The sequence below is a fragment of the Paramormyrops kingsleyae genome, chromosome 10 (genome assembly GCF_048594095.1).
Source record: "Paramormyrops kingsleyae isolate MSU_618 chromosome 10, PKINGS_0.4, whole genome shotgun sequence".
NCBI lineage: Eukaryota > Metazoa > Chordata > Actinopteri > Osteoglossiformes > Mormyridae > Paramormyrops > Paramormyrops kingsleyae.
Genome location: NC_132806.1, coordinates 14,205,549 through 14,220,103, shown reverse-complemented (window position 1 = coordinate 14,220,103; position 14,555 = coordinate 14,205,549). Strand labels below are relative to the sequence as shown.

The 14,555-nt window shown below is 40.8% G+C and overlaps 3 protein-coding genes across 3 annotated transcripts; 1 reads left to right on the top strand and 2 right to left on the bottom strand.

The window, feature by feature from the left end:
* The first annotated feature begins 1,145 nt into the window (after positions 1–1,145).
* ndufa1 (NADH:ubiquinone oxidoreductase subunit A1) lies at positions 1,146–1,787 on the top strand. Its single transcript, XM_023794991.2, has 3 exons — positions 1,146–1,279; positions 1,442–1,531; positions 1,696–1,787. The coding sequence occupies exons 1-3, from the start codon at positions 1,178–1,180 to the stop codon at positions 1,714–1,716; spliced, it is 213 nt and encodes a 70-aa protein (XP_023650759.1). The 5' UTR covers positions 1,146–1,177; the 3' UTR covers positions 1,717–1,787.
* A 2,369-nt stretch (positions 1,788–4,156) lies between these two features.
* nkap (NFKB activating protein) lies at positions 4,157–10,353 on the bottom strand. The gene is made up of 9 exons (XM_023794831.2): positions 10,159–10,353; positions 9,419–9,815; positions 6,363–6,443; positions 6,117–6,178; positions 5,875–5,973; positions 5,758–5,794; positions 5,474–5,665; positions 5,190–5,339; positions 4,157–5,020 (listed from the first exon to the last, which is right to left on the bottom strand). Exons 2-9 carry the CDS (start codon positions 9,769–9,771, stop codon positions 4,846–4,848), a joined length of 1,149 nt encoding a protein of 382 aa, XP_023650599.2. The 5' UTR covers positions 9,772–9,815; positions 10,159–10,353; the 3' UTR covers positions 4,157–4,845.
* Positions 10,354–11,375: 1,022 nt separating this feature from the next.
* On the bottom strand, positions 11,376–14,478 carry LOC111835040 (transmembrane emp24 domain-containing protein 9). Its single transcript, XM_023794943.2, has 5 exons — positions 14,274–14,478; positions 13,618–13,718; positions 13,408–13,533; positions 13,151–13,297; positions 11,376–12,966 (listed from the first exon to the last, which is right to left on the bottom strand). The coding sequence occupies exons 1-5, from the start codon at positions 14,419–14,421 to the stop codon at positions 12,817–12,819; spliced, it is 672 nt and encodes a 223-aa protein (XP_023650711.2). The 5' UTR covers positions 14,422–14,478; the 3' UTR covers positions 11,376–12,816.
* Between the last annotated feature and the right edge of the window lie 77 nt (positions 14,479–14,555).

The window sequence follows — 14,555 nt, the reverse complement described above, 5'->3', positions numbered from 1 at the left end:
CGAATATTATTCGAAATATGTTTGCCTTTCATAAAGGACAACTGTGATATCGAAATAATCTCCTCCAAACAAGGTTTTAACCTCTTGACAAAGGCCAAAGCTAGTAGTTTATAGTCAGAGTTCAATAAAGTTATCGGGCATCAATTATCAATATAAAGAATGTCTTTATCTAAGAGTTATAAAACCTTGTTTCATTGATTCTCTTTTATTCAGAGGGGTTTTATGTATAATGTCATCCAATTCTTCCTGGGTAAGGGGCTTATCACAGCTAATCCCACTACCTCATCATAACAATCGTTTGAACTAAAAGATAAGGAACACCGAAACAAAGGTACTAATAGTTTTTCTATCGAGAGAAAGAGTTCAATTTACATAGACAGTCAAGTTTTTTGGCTGCACCACGGTTCTTTTCCAAGCTAAAGAAATAAGCCGCGCTTTTTCCAACATGTTGTAGCCCCTTTATAGCTTTCTCCATTTATTGTATAATAATATTGTATGTGTGTGTGTATATATATATATATACTTTTCTTTTAATGCTGTATTTGTATTCTATTTGATTCAACCTCGTAAAGAGAACTGATCAAAAGGGCATTTAATTCTATTAAGATGTATTCAAATTGTTTAGATTTTAATTTAGAAGCATTATCCCAGTATTTAATTGAAGCATTTCTACATTAATTTTTAATTAATTCCCATTTTGAACGGGTGAATACGTTTCTTTGGGTTACATATTTCCGAATAATGTTAATTAATGATTGCATGACGGTAATACCTATGACTTTAAACACTATGAGCTTCTAATAGCCTTTAAAATAATTATGCCTTTTATTTAAGCTGGACAATTCAATACCATCTTGATGAGAGGAGAGCTGGGAGAATACTACAATTTCTTCCTATAGAGCGGACTACTTATGCGACCCCTTTATCCAAAAAGAGAATTCGCGTTCAAACTTAACGTGTAACCATAAGCTCCTTGGCTTCACCTAAAAACCGGGAGGCGACTGCAGATGGCACTGTCACTTTTAACGTGATATTTGCTGACAGCGCTCACTTTGAAACGGAAGTGGCGTAATATGAGTTCCGAATGACCGTCAGCCTCGTAGGATGAGATAGAGGAATTCGGTGATCGCTTACGGGAATTTACGTCGCTGTCTAGATTTTTAACTCCATTACGATCATGTGGTGGGAAATCCTACCAGGTTTCGCTATCATGACCGCCTGTCTCATCATTCCGGGCGTCGCCACGGCGCAGATCCACAAATTCACGAACTGGGGGAAGGTGAGCTCCGCCTCTGCTGTGTTTACCTGCCGTTTCAGTGACCTCTACGCCGTTTGCTTCCAGAGAGACTCTGCTCATTTTCAGATGGGTGATTATTTCATTTTACATTGAATACGTGTCACGTGATTAAGTTTACAAGCCGTGACCGTGTTCTTTATGCAGGAAAAGAGAATCGCAAGGGTCCCTTATCAGTATTACCTGATGGAGAGAGACAAGAGAGTTTCTGGAGTTGGAAAACATTATGTGTCTAAGGTAAAGAAAATTAATTTTCAACACTTTGGGCTTTGTAAATAATCTGTAGCGAATATAATGTTACACTTGCCTATAGTTTAAGGAATCGGACAAGTAATTAAAGTGCCCCGTTTTCTATTTTATTTTATTAACTTGTAAATATTCACGTCTTAATTTTTACACAGGGACTGGAAAACATTCACTGAAGACCCTGAGTTTCCTGTCATGATACACAAGTGGCTGGTTATTTAATGTATATTAAACTTGTTTAAATCTGTTTGGTGTGTTTTTATTACTGCATAAATATGATCGTTTAGCTGTGTGGCAGATAAAAGCTTTGCCGAAAGTTAGTGTGTGCTGCAGTTGTGTGTAAGAGCCACAGTTCTGCTCACTTTACCATGGGACACTTTTTGCAATCGGTATAACAGCACAATACCTGCCAAAGCCTGAATACAAGATTTAATGTACCATCGAGGCACATATTAGTTACTAAATATGCAAGAGACTAATGAGCTGTCTCATTACTGTGTTACTGTCACGGGACAGCAATGTGCAAAAGGCTCCAAACAAGTGCTTCTCCACACCGGCGGTGATCTGTATCAGTGTGTTGTATCATATTGTACAGGCAGGGATGTTGTAGTGGCTGCAGCAGACATACCCATTTTTATGTATGGTTCCCCTGTATTGCATGCCTTACATAAGTCTCAGTGGGCCCTGGTATAGCTGGGCTGTAGGTGGGCTGATGGAGCTTTTCCTTTAAACAGTTGCCATGTAGCAGAGCTCACTTTGAAATTGCCGTCACCCGCAGTACAAGAGGTAGCGTTGGGTTCCTTGTAGAGGATGCAGCTCTTCAGGTTTACAGACTGACCTTGTTTCTTATGTTGTGCCTTTTATGGAGAGTTTGCTCTCGTTTTGGTAAATGTGTGAAATCTGATCAGGGTCCTGTAATAATTGCGCCTTTTTTTTGTTGAACATGGTACTCTTCTGTATTGAAACCTCTGAGAAATCTCCTGAATCAATTAAGATAGGAACTTGTCCAGATGAGCAGATGGTGTCCTGACTACAAGGAAATGGCAGGGTTCCCCCAATTCTGGCAGAAAAAATTTCCATGACTTTTCCAGCACCATAAGAAAATTTTCCAAAACCCACAAGTTTGTAAAACTGACGTAGATAGAACAGTATTTGTATAAGGAAAAATAACAAAATAAAATCTAAAACCTAGTACCTGAAATCTTGGGTCTGCGAATGATGCATCCATTCTCAAATGCACAAAGAAATAAGAACGAATTAAACAGAAGAAAAAAAACAGGGAAACTATGTACAGAAAATTCATCCAAAATCAGTGACAATTATTTAAGGCGAATTTCTTCTCAAAGATTTGCAAAAAGATTTTAAAGCCTTCTTTCTTTTCGCAGCAAATTAAATGGCCGAATTGATGATCATGCAGTTTCACATAGTAATACTACAATTTTCGGTACGATAATAGCCAATTTGCTTACCAAATAAACGGTCGAACTTTCGCAAATGTGCAGATAGCGTTCAATTATTAAGAAAATTATACATATCAAAATCATACATACCTTGATTGGTAGAGACAAAATGAGTCAAAAACAGGAAATTGTGATTAATAGCAAAAAACAGTGATCTCAAATACGCGAAATCTGCATGGTAAAAGTGCCAGAAACGGATGTTTACCAAGGTAGTTAACTATTGACTTCTGCTCGTACATTTCCATTAGCACGTTGCGGGACAAAGGAGACGACAAAAATGAACAAGGCTAGTTTCCAAAACTTTTCCACTCTATCCAAGAATTCCAAAACTTAAGCAGGGCCTGGAATTTTTTTTTCAAAATTCCAAAACTTTTCCAGGTTTTCCATGACTGTGGGTACCCTAAAATGGTGTCTCAAAATTCTCTAAAGCCCTTTCAGTCTGGGCAAAAGGGGAACTGAGGGAATAATAATATAAACTGAGGACGTTAGAAAAGACAGCAGTGGTTTGGATTGATGATGAATGAAGGTAACAAGTGTCTGGTAAAAAGCAGCAAGGTCAAAGTAACCTGCACTGAAGAGTAACAATTAAAAACAATAGGGTTCCATCAGCTACACTGTTTGAACCCTTGACTACCTGAGTCCATAAGAAGAGGTACACTCACCTCTCCCAGCCACTGCAGCAATGGACCAATCAGATGCTTTGTACCATCAAATCTGACTATGACCTGCACACCATTTAGGCCTCTGGGAATTCAGCTACACACAATCCTCCAAAAAGAGCAGCCAAGCCAGGGCACAGGCTTCTACACCCTCCAGTGGCTCTACCTGGATCCCCCCTTACAGGTAGTCTGTCTCTTCAGTGCCTTTGAGAACCAGGTCTGTTAACCGGTGGACTTTGGGATGTGAGCATCAGTAACCAGCAGTCATCCTACTTTTATGAAACAGATTAGGTGTCACAGCAGAAAAAAATATTATCCTTTAGCAATTCATGCTCTCTTACTGGTTATTAATTTGAGGGATCAAATTATTAACGAGAGCACAAATTGCTACAAGATATTTTTTTCTACCATGACACCCAAGGAGCTCCATATACATTAAAAAAAAAGGATTTTACATCTGCAATTAACTGCTGAAATATTAATTTACCATAGAGTGATACATTTTATTTTTTATTTAAATTTCATACACAAGAAAAAGCATCCTTTTCAACCAAAAGTTTTACAGTGTTATATATTGTGCTTTTGCAAGAAAGCTTAATAAGAAATTAACTCTGGAATGATCTGACTTCATCACCCTTTCTATGTACTTTGCGTTGGTTTTTTGTTACAGGCCATCTAAAGAATCAACAAATATTCAAATGACAAACAAATCCAAAGTTTTGCTCTTTCCTTGCAGTAACCATAATACAACTTATTACTTTAATATTCAATGTAGGAGTACCTGTGAAAGGTGCAGTGAAGTAGGTCGGAAATCTATCTCACGCTGCTCCTACACTTGAAAAAACATGGGCTGTCTGTATACTGCCGTGTCCTTTTATTACTCATGTAGCCCTCAGCAGCAAACCTTCTCCAAAAAACAAGAAGAAATAAACGAAGAAACCCAAAAATAAAAATGTCAACTCTACATACTCCCGTTTTCTGTACTGGACGTCTTGCTAGGCCAGTCAAAGTTATCCTGCCCATTTCACTTAAGAGCTTTAGTCCAAGTGGTTTCTTCTGTTAACCATGGAGACCAAGGCATGCCAAGTGGACGCTCAGAAAACACGATCCAGCATCTCAAAATGCTGAAGAAAACACTTGACTCATTTTCAATAAATATTTACACAGACTCCACTGAACTGTGGGCTCACTTCTCCTCTTTGCCCTTAGTCTTCCTGTAGACCATCTCCCGAAAGCTGGACAGGATCTTGCTCTCCCTCTTCCTGCGCTCCTCCTGGTTGAAGGAGGCTAGGGCCCTCTTTTCATCTGCGCTGTAGATCTGGTTCTCCTTTCTCAGACGCACAGCCTCCATGCGCCGATGTCTGTGTGTGGGGGGGACAGTAACAGAGTTACGGGCCAAATGAAAGTCACCCCCTGTTATAACACCCTATATTTGGTTTACCCTACCCATTTCTAGTGCTCATGTCATGATTCACACCTCCGCGCCTTCAACGGCACAGTGATAAATGAGGTTCCGACGGGCTTCTGTACCTGCTGCCGCTCATGACAAAGCCAGATTTCTCAAAGTCGGCGATCTGGTCACTGGTCAGCCCGATTTCACCTCTTCTGGGGATTCGCTTGCCAGCCTTCACGTACTCGGCCATGGCTGCGCCCTCTCCAGGCAGCAGAGCGTGGCCGAAGCTGGCAACACAACAGCAAACGTTCCCATCAGCCACAGAAGCACTGACACAGTGCATTATGGGCTGTAAAAAGGAAGAAAGAGAGAGGGCATCCCTGGGCCAAGCGGAGCACTTCCTCCAGCAGAAGCTACTCACTCGAGGGGTTTGTCATCTTGTGAAAGGTGCGTCAGTGGAGCCTCTGGTCCCACCAGGTGTCCCTCTGTGCAAGTTCTCTCAACCCACAATTCCCCATCCAGGTCGTCGTCCTCTTCCTCTTCGGAGCCATCACTGCTGGAGTCGCTGGATGGCTTATGGCTCTTTCTGCTCTTCTTCTTCTTGGACTTCTTCCTGGAGGGCAAAGGTCATGGCAGGAACGGTAAAGTCAAGGTTGTTAAGATGTATGTAAATGAGTTACTGCGGACAGCAAAGGCTGAGCTTACTTTTTGCCTTTCTTCTTCTTCTTTTTCATTTCCTCTTCTACAAAACAAAAACACAGACATTAGTAGACCAGAGAGATTGCTGGGTCTTAAGCAGTGACTGGGCAGTGGTCAAAGTACCATCAGAGTCACTCTCTAACTCGCTGTCTTCAGAGTTCTTCCTGTGCTTCTTCTTCTTGGACCTCTTCTTCTTCTTTTTCTTCTTCTTTTTCTTCTCATCTACAATGATGCATGGGTTTCAGTTACTCTACCAGGGATGCTCTGGAATTGAGGGTCCGGCCAGAAATTTGTCAAAGCCGCACCACAAGTCTGCTTACAGCACGGCCCAGAAACCAACACAGCCCCTGATGTCTCAGACTAACCTTCTGAGCTTGAATCGGAGCTGCCGCCTTTTATCTCCTCCACGGGAGTGTGCTCATCCGAACTACAAAGAAAAACAATGACGACAATGAAATACCTGCAAACACCAGTGAAATTCACAATACTGCTGATTCCCACACGCGCTGTCCCTCACTGCACAGAACCCACTTTGCAAAAAACAACTCATCACCACTTTCTTCATGTTTTTAATATCGTATTTACATGTTTATAAACAAGCGTCTACTTACTCAGGTTCCCGGACTCTTGGGGAAAAACCCCAGACCTCTGGACACCCCAGCTCCCCGATTCTCTCCCGCTCCTGCAGACGCCTGGAGATTGAAATCAGATAAATGCGTTACTCAGTAATTACTAAGTACTCATGTGTTTGCAAAGCCGCTGAAGGTGGTGAATGTGACTCTGCCCCTAACATGTCAGTGAAACATCCTCCTCCTCCTCCTAAGAAATCTAAAAATGAGGAAATAAGCCACATTGTGAACTACAAAAAAAAACATTTGTATATTGACTGCAAAAAATCGACAAAAGGTCTAATCAATTGGAGAAAACAGTAAAAGAAAAACTGAAGGTCTGAAGAAATTCACTTATTTGTCAAGATGTGGCAGATTTAAAGAACGAGAATGAAAACCTTGTTAGAGAAAAATCTGGAGAAAATGAAAGGCTCTTATGAAGTCTATCTGCAAAGAAATGATTCCAGAAACAGAATACAGTACTGTATTCCCTAAATTTGTTAAAATTCATGACTGTTGTGTTTTATGTTACAAACTACTAGAATTTCTTGAAATATTTTTGCAACAAGACAGAGAATACCATGGCTGAGTGTCCCTACTAGTCTTTACAAGATCATTTTAAAGTGAGAGAAATGGAAAGTACTGAGGGATATTACACACAAGCACAAATGATTCATGAATTTGGGAGATAATGAAATCTGAAATTAGAAAGCTGCCAACATAAATGCAGCTGCTACAACAAACTCAATGTACAATTATTTGAAGGAGTATTGCTTTATCAAGTAAAAGTATTTTGACATAACAGGAGGAATTTGACGTATCACTACAAGTACAATTAGACAATATCTATCAAGAAAAGGCAAAAGGAGCCTTTATTAGATCGATATAAATGGGGATTCAAGAGGCTTATTCGTCATGTACACAGTTGTGCACATACAACATGTAGTGAAATGTAAACCAGGTCACTCCGAGCAGCTGTGCATGATAAGAGAATAAGATATATATAAAAATAACAATATAAAATAAAATATATATGAAATATGTTCAGTGGTACATAATCTATACAAAAGTGATAAGGTAAAAGTGATTGTGCTGCGCAATAGACAGTATGAGCTAAATGAAAACGGTACTCATAGGATTATGGACACTCATACACTGTGTCAGTGTCACTGTAGAGTCCGGTGGGAGACCTAGGGGCACTGAGACTTGTCCTGGTTTAGGAGCCTTATGACCTGCAGAAAAAAGCTCCTCTTTGACCTTTCAGTTCTGGTTACAAGGCTTTGGAACCGTTTGCCTGAGTTCAGCAGGCAGAACAGTGTTATTGGGGTGGGATGGATCCTTGAAAAAGGTGAGAAAAATACAATGTTTTTCTTTTAAACTTGGAAAAGCAAAATGGCAAAATGACTTCTGCAAGCCGGTTAAAAATTAATGATAATCTCTCTGAAGATGGTAAAGGAATATCACATTATGTTGCCCAATTTTATCAACCTTTGTACACTTCCATTCCATTAAAATGTCTCTTTGGTATATTATTTAATTTAAATGCTATGTATTATTTTTTTTTCATTTGTTTTTATTTTAATCACTCGTGTTTTAATATACTGGTGGTACTTTTATGTAATAGGCTTTATGGCAGTACGTTCGTATGTACAAGTTGTCCATAGGTGGGACGTTCTTAACCCAGGACTGCCTGTATATGTTATAGGCTCTACAGTCATGGCCAAAAGTTTTGAGAATGACACAAGTATTATTTTTCAAAAACTCTGCTCAGTTCTTATGATGGCAATTTGCATATACTCCAGAATGTTATGAAGACTAATCAGACGAATTGCAATTAATTGCAAAGTCGCTCTTTGCCAAGAAAATGAACTTAATCCCATAAAAATCATTTCCACTGCATTTCAGCCCTGCCACAAAGGACCTGCTGACATCATTTCAGTGATTCTCCTGTTAACACAGGTGAGAGTGTTGACGAGGACAAGGCTGGAGATCACTGTCATGCTGACCGAGTTAGAATAACAGACTGGATGCCTTAGGAGGAGGGTGGTGCTTGAAATCATGGTTACCTGCAAGGTAACAAGTGCAGTCATCATTGCTTTGCACAAAAAGGGCTTCACATGCAAGGAAATTGCTGCTAGTTAGATTGCACCAAAATCAATCATTTAACTGATCACCAGGAACTTCAAGAAGAGAGGTTCAATTGTTGTGAAGAAGGCTTCAGGGCATCCAAGAATGTCCAGCAAGAGCCCGGAGCATCTCCTAAAGTTGAATAAGCTGTGGGATAGGGAGACCACCAGTGCAGATCTTGCCCAGGAATGGCAGCAGGCACGTGTGAGTGCATCTGCACGCACAGTGAGGTGAAGACTTTTGGGGGGTGGCCTGGTGTCAAGAAGGGAAGCAAAGAAGACACTTCTCTCCAAGAAAAACATTAGGGACAGACTGATATTCTGCAAAAGGGATAGGACTGCTAAGACCTGGGGTAAAGTCATTTTCTCTGATGAATCCCCTTTCCGATTGTATGGGGCATCTGGAAAAAAGATTGTCCGGAGAAGAATAGGTGAAGCTAGACTAACTGGAAAGCCATTGTCAGCATGCGTAAATATCGCCGCCATCTTGTGACGGGATTCTGACCAGTATACAACTATACACCACAAATGGAAGATGCGGGACTTTCGTACTGCTTATGGAGGTTCTAATGAAAGAATATAATATAACAGAAATAGGAGTAGAAGGACTATTTACTATCTACATTAGATTATAAATATGAAAACCATTACTTTTAATTTGACAAAGTATTATGTATTATGAGAAACCTTTGATTCTATAGACGGACATACACTAAGGAAGAGTGCTACCCCGTACCAAGATGGCGGCAGCATTTACGCATCGCTCCTGCGAACGGTAGTGACCAAGGCGGAAGCTATCTATGCATTCCGTCACACATAAAAATGATTCATGTACACTACATTGCATGGTATTCCGCATTTCGTTTTGTCCATTAATTATATTTACAATCCAAATCCAGTATGACATGCCACCAATCTACAGCGTGTCCTCACCTGGCGATGAAAGCTTCTTGTCTCTGCCGCAGAACATCATCACTTCTGTCGTAGTGGTCAAATCGAGAGCCGTAGTTGTGCCTTACGTCTCGCTGGCTGGACCAGGCGCTCCTCTCTCTGGACCTGGAGCGACTCCGTGGACTCCCGACGTGAGACCTGACAGCAGATCGTTCTCTGGTTTCAGGCCACCGAGACCAGCGCTCCTCCTTGACGGATTTGCCTAGTTTGACGGAGGGACTTGGATCGCGGGAACGACTCCGGTCACTGCCGCTGTCCGATCGACTGGGTCGTCTTCTTTTCGAGGCGGTCACACGCTCCGCACTGCGGCTTCGTGATCGATGAGCCGGAGGCATGATCCCGTTAGTTTTGATAAAGCCTCAGTTCGTCACTACCTGATCTGGACCAGAAACACAATTTGAAATACGCATGCGCAAAAATACGTAATTTCCGCTCGGTACTGCTTTATGGCAGTCGCTCGATTTTACGATTTGGTTTATTACAGATTATTTTGAAATAGTTAGTTGTTATCAGTTATTTGAAATATTATGTGTGTGTATCTTTGATTATAAAGATTATTTGATTTTAAATCAATCAATCAAAATCAATTTTTATCCTTATCCTTAAACTGTTTATTACAGTTTAAATACAGCTTGTACTTATCACATTTGAACTATCACTTATGTATATATGTATTTTTAAATTAAATATTATTTATTTTATTTAAAATAGTTTGTACTTACCACTTAATTTATAACTGATGTATAGCGTAAATACGTAATTACTGGATTTTAAAGGGTACAGCTGCGTCAGTAATTAATAGACGGCTAACCAGTTTTCCCAAAAAACGCTATCCCAGCTTTTCACTTCGTAATATTTGATATGTAAAATGTTTATGTACCAGGACAAACAAACACCAACAAAAAACATCACTTGATAGCTGTGCAAATGCGCGCAGTTAAAAAAGGCACGACCTACTTCCGGTCAGTTTTTTTCTGCCTCCTGTAACCGGGACCGACAGCTGAAGGTTCCGACCAGCAGCGAGGACATGTTCCCTGTGTGCTTCACACATACCAATCCGAAGCGACATGCAGCAGATTATAGCGCACATCAGTTTTGTTAAAGTAAATAATTTGTGATGTGCTGAATTTTTTAAAATAAATACCCACTGAATAAAGTTGAATTGCGACAACACCCACCAGTAGAGGGTACGATTAACTATACATTAAACTATTTAATAATACCATTAATTATTAAACACAATTTACGCTTCTGGTACACAAATTAATTCTTTCTAAAAATTAGGCTGTATTATTTTTATATTCGATTATCGTTACATACAATAACATGCATTAAGTGTACGCGCAGCACATATATACAGATTACAGGAGGGGTGCCGTCCAGTCCTTCTCTCGGCTAATCAGACTAAATTCTCCCCTTCTCCGAAAGAATTCATTCATTTCTTTCTGAGGGAACTAATGGACGGTGATCTTAAGGTACTTAGATTGTTATCGGTTTTAAAGGCTGAAAACGCTTACATATTGACGGGTCCATTTGTGCTAGGACTGGGAAACCAACGGCCCTGGTTCAACCATTCTTTTACCCAGTTTCCTCTTGGTCTCTGATGTTTAAAGATAACAGCTGGCCATGGTATTGATCACCTTATTGAATAAATAACCAATTTCTCCAGGAACTGCTTCTATACACTCCCTGACAGATGTTTAAACCTGGTGGGTGAAGGTTTTGACAAACATAATGTGCCTAACATCAAGCAGCTCAGCGTTATTTAAATGTTAGTATTTCACACCGTTGTATACTATACTGAAGTGACTCAAACTATAGTATGCATTCAATTCCCCACTATCAAATCTGGAAGGTTTTGTCAGGTTTGTAAACTGCACATCATCTGTAGCAGCCAGAAGTTAGCTATTTATAACAATGATTGTGCAAAGAGACAGAAGGCATATGGTTTCCTTTTATTTTATATTCTAAAAAGAACAAATGCAAAAATAGGGTTTTAATTCATTGCCAATTTCACTTGGATTCAGACAACAGCTGAACGTAATTACAAAAGCAAAATTGTGAAAACCCATGGAAGAAAAATCACCCCGTGGCCTTATAATTACAGCATAAAAGTCTAGGAAGCAAGGTTGACCCATAAGAAGAGAGGTGATCTGTCACATTTTCATTTCTTTTTCAAATTACCTGTGTGAAGAAAATGAAGAGATTAAATCCCACGAAAACAGCAGGTCTGGGCAAAAAAACATGGTTACCAACAGATTAAAAAAAAAAAAAAAAAGCAAAATGGGATTTATGCAACATTGGCCATGAGCTGAGCACCATCACAGCCCCATTAGCACCAATGCTATGTAAGCCGTCACCCACCGCCGAGCCCAGGATGGCCTCACACTTCATCACGTCTGGGTTTTCTGCACAGAGTGCAAGAACTAGAGGGAACGTAAACGTCTTACACCTGAAATATTTACAAATGCTCTATTCATAGAAATGTCTATCAATAGAATATCAGCTAGAGTTATGTGCACAAACAAGCCAATTAAAACACAGGATGTGCTCTCCAGACACAGGACAAAGAAATAAAGTCATGTGACCAAGGAAAGCAATATCCCAGAATCCAGACAGCAGGTATGATGAATACGTTAATACACTGTAGCCCCCCACAGACCCCCCCCTTCTCAACCCACAAGCCCATAGTGATCACTGACATCTCAAAGTCGCCATGTTTCAATGACCTTTTAGGTAAACAAGCCTCAGTAACTTTAGCCTTTGCAGGAGCTAATATATCGTCACCAGATATTTAAAAATTATATCCAGTCCAAACCAACATTCTTCAACTAGATAAACTGAAAACAGTAAATTCAATTTTTAAAATTATACAAGCAATTCCAAACCATAAATGAAAGATGTTTTTAAATCAACGGGATACAAGAGGATTAAGTTTTTGGCAATTGCTGACTTCTTCGTAGAATCAAAATTTGAACCTAAGACCCAAACATGTCTATGATAAAGTTAAGAATCCACTGAGAAGAAACTAAGTGATCCAATTCTAGTGGTCTCATAGTAGAAGTACTGAAATTCACATCCCAGGAAGAAGAAAGATCTTTGCTTGAAGATGGGCATCATCGTAGACAAAAACAGTTTTTAATAAAATTAGCTTCAACCCATAAACAAAAAAATGCAGAACTTCCATAAAATTAAAGGCGTTTTGTCCATGTCTCACATATGGAAGTGTGTTTGTAAAAAGTCAAGAGGGAAAAATATTCCAAATTACATCAGCAAGTTTAACCAGATTTAAAACCGTTTAAGGGATTTTTTTCTTGAGAGCAGGATATAGAAACCAGATGATGACATGTACTGCATTGATAGAAACACACATGAAACTACTAAACAAGTTTCTTGGCCTCAAAGAAGCTCTTGAGATGCCTCATTTGCCAGAAGCCAATGGCGACCAGGATGAGTGTCTGGACAATGGACCACCAGAGGACCCTCTGGTTGGTGCTTTCGCTTGTTTGTCTGAAGCGTTCCTCACGGTACTGGAAGACAAGAGGACACCTTAGAGACAGCCCACAGCAACATGGCCACCACATCAGGTGACAATATTAAGAGTGGATGATACATAGCAGATAAAACATGAGAGGGCACAGGTCAGGTAATGAAGCTCCACTTTGGGACACAATCACAGCACACATTTAGTTTAATCAAATGGAGACGACTCACCCTCTGGTAGTTCTGTTCTTTCTGGATCTGGTCCACCTGTTCGACAAGCTGTCTAACCCTCAACTGCAGCTCTGTGAGCTTATCCTTGGCTGCGATCTCAGCATAGTTATTGGTGTGCTCCCCAACCTGGATGTCCAGGTGAACTCTCTGGTAATGGAGGCGACAGATGAGCAAGACAAGTCATTTTCCTTGTTGCAAACAGCATCACAGATTTCTATTATATTTAATCACAGATGTAATATGGGATTTCAGCTCACCAGCATCCCCCCAGCAAAGAGGGCAAACTTTGATGAGTTAGAATGAAGGCAGATCTGATGTTCTCCAGGGGTGTGGGAGGTGAAAGTGAATCTGCCCTCCGAGCCATACTGACGGGATAGGATCACCTGGACACAAGCAGAGCTAGCATGAGCTAAAACTAGCTACACAATCAGGGCAACACATGCTCTCGTTGATAGAGTAGCAATTACCTTTTCATCCGGATCTTTCACTTCCACAAACATACCAAGTCCTTGGGTTGCAGGTAAATACTCCTCTCTCTGCTTGTCATACAACTGCGTCCTATAGTTTCCTAAGAAGGGAGATTTCAGCGCAACAGCATAAACGATTATTGATCTTTAGCTAGAGTAGTCCAAATTGCTTCTATCATTCAGTACAGACGACATTTTTAAGAGCGTGTTTAATGCTGCACCCAAAGCATGCATGATAATCATACAATACTTAAACATCCTTTCCGGATCGCAAAAGGCAGCCAGTCGGCAGTGTCCAGCCGTGGAGCTCTGAGCGGTTTATTAAAACCCAGCTGACAGAAGCGTCTACACGGGTTGCTGCACACCATTTAAAACGCAACCCCCAGCAGTCAAAGCCGGGCATGTTGAGGATCGAGTGATCCGGCCGCACGTCTTAAGTGACAGAGGCAGGAAGTGGGTCCGCACATAAACACCGTTCAATCGTCCTAAAGCTCTCGGCGCTCTCTACTCTCATGCATCAAGCCAGGTTCGGGATTAAACGGCGGCCAGACCAGGCAAACGCTGAGTTACAGGCGCGCGGACCTCCCCAGCTTTGGTCGCAGATACGGACATCGGTACGCCTTAACCATGAGCTAGCACCGTAACGAAAGCATTACCTATGATCATGGTTTCGTCGGGGATTTCCTCTATGAAGCATTTCTTTTCCGTTTCCCCAATATGAAAATATAAAGAGTGCGTCAATTTGCACAGAAGGCTAACCAACAACACGGACAACACACTACTCCGCATTTTTAAGGCCACCATCTTACTACCGGTGCCTGAGTGGACGACTGTAACAGAGCATGCGCAAAAAAGCTAGTGCCACGTTAGCCATTACTGGGGACCATCCAACCACCGCCGGCGACGTCGCAACAAGGGGATTGTGGTTCCAGTAGTCT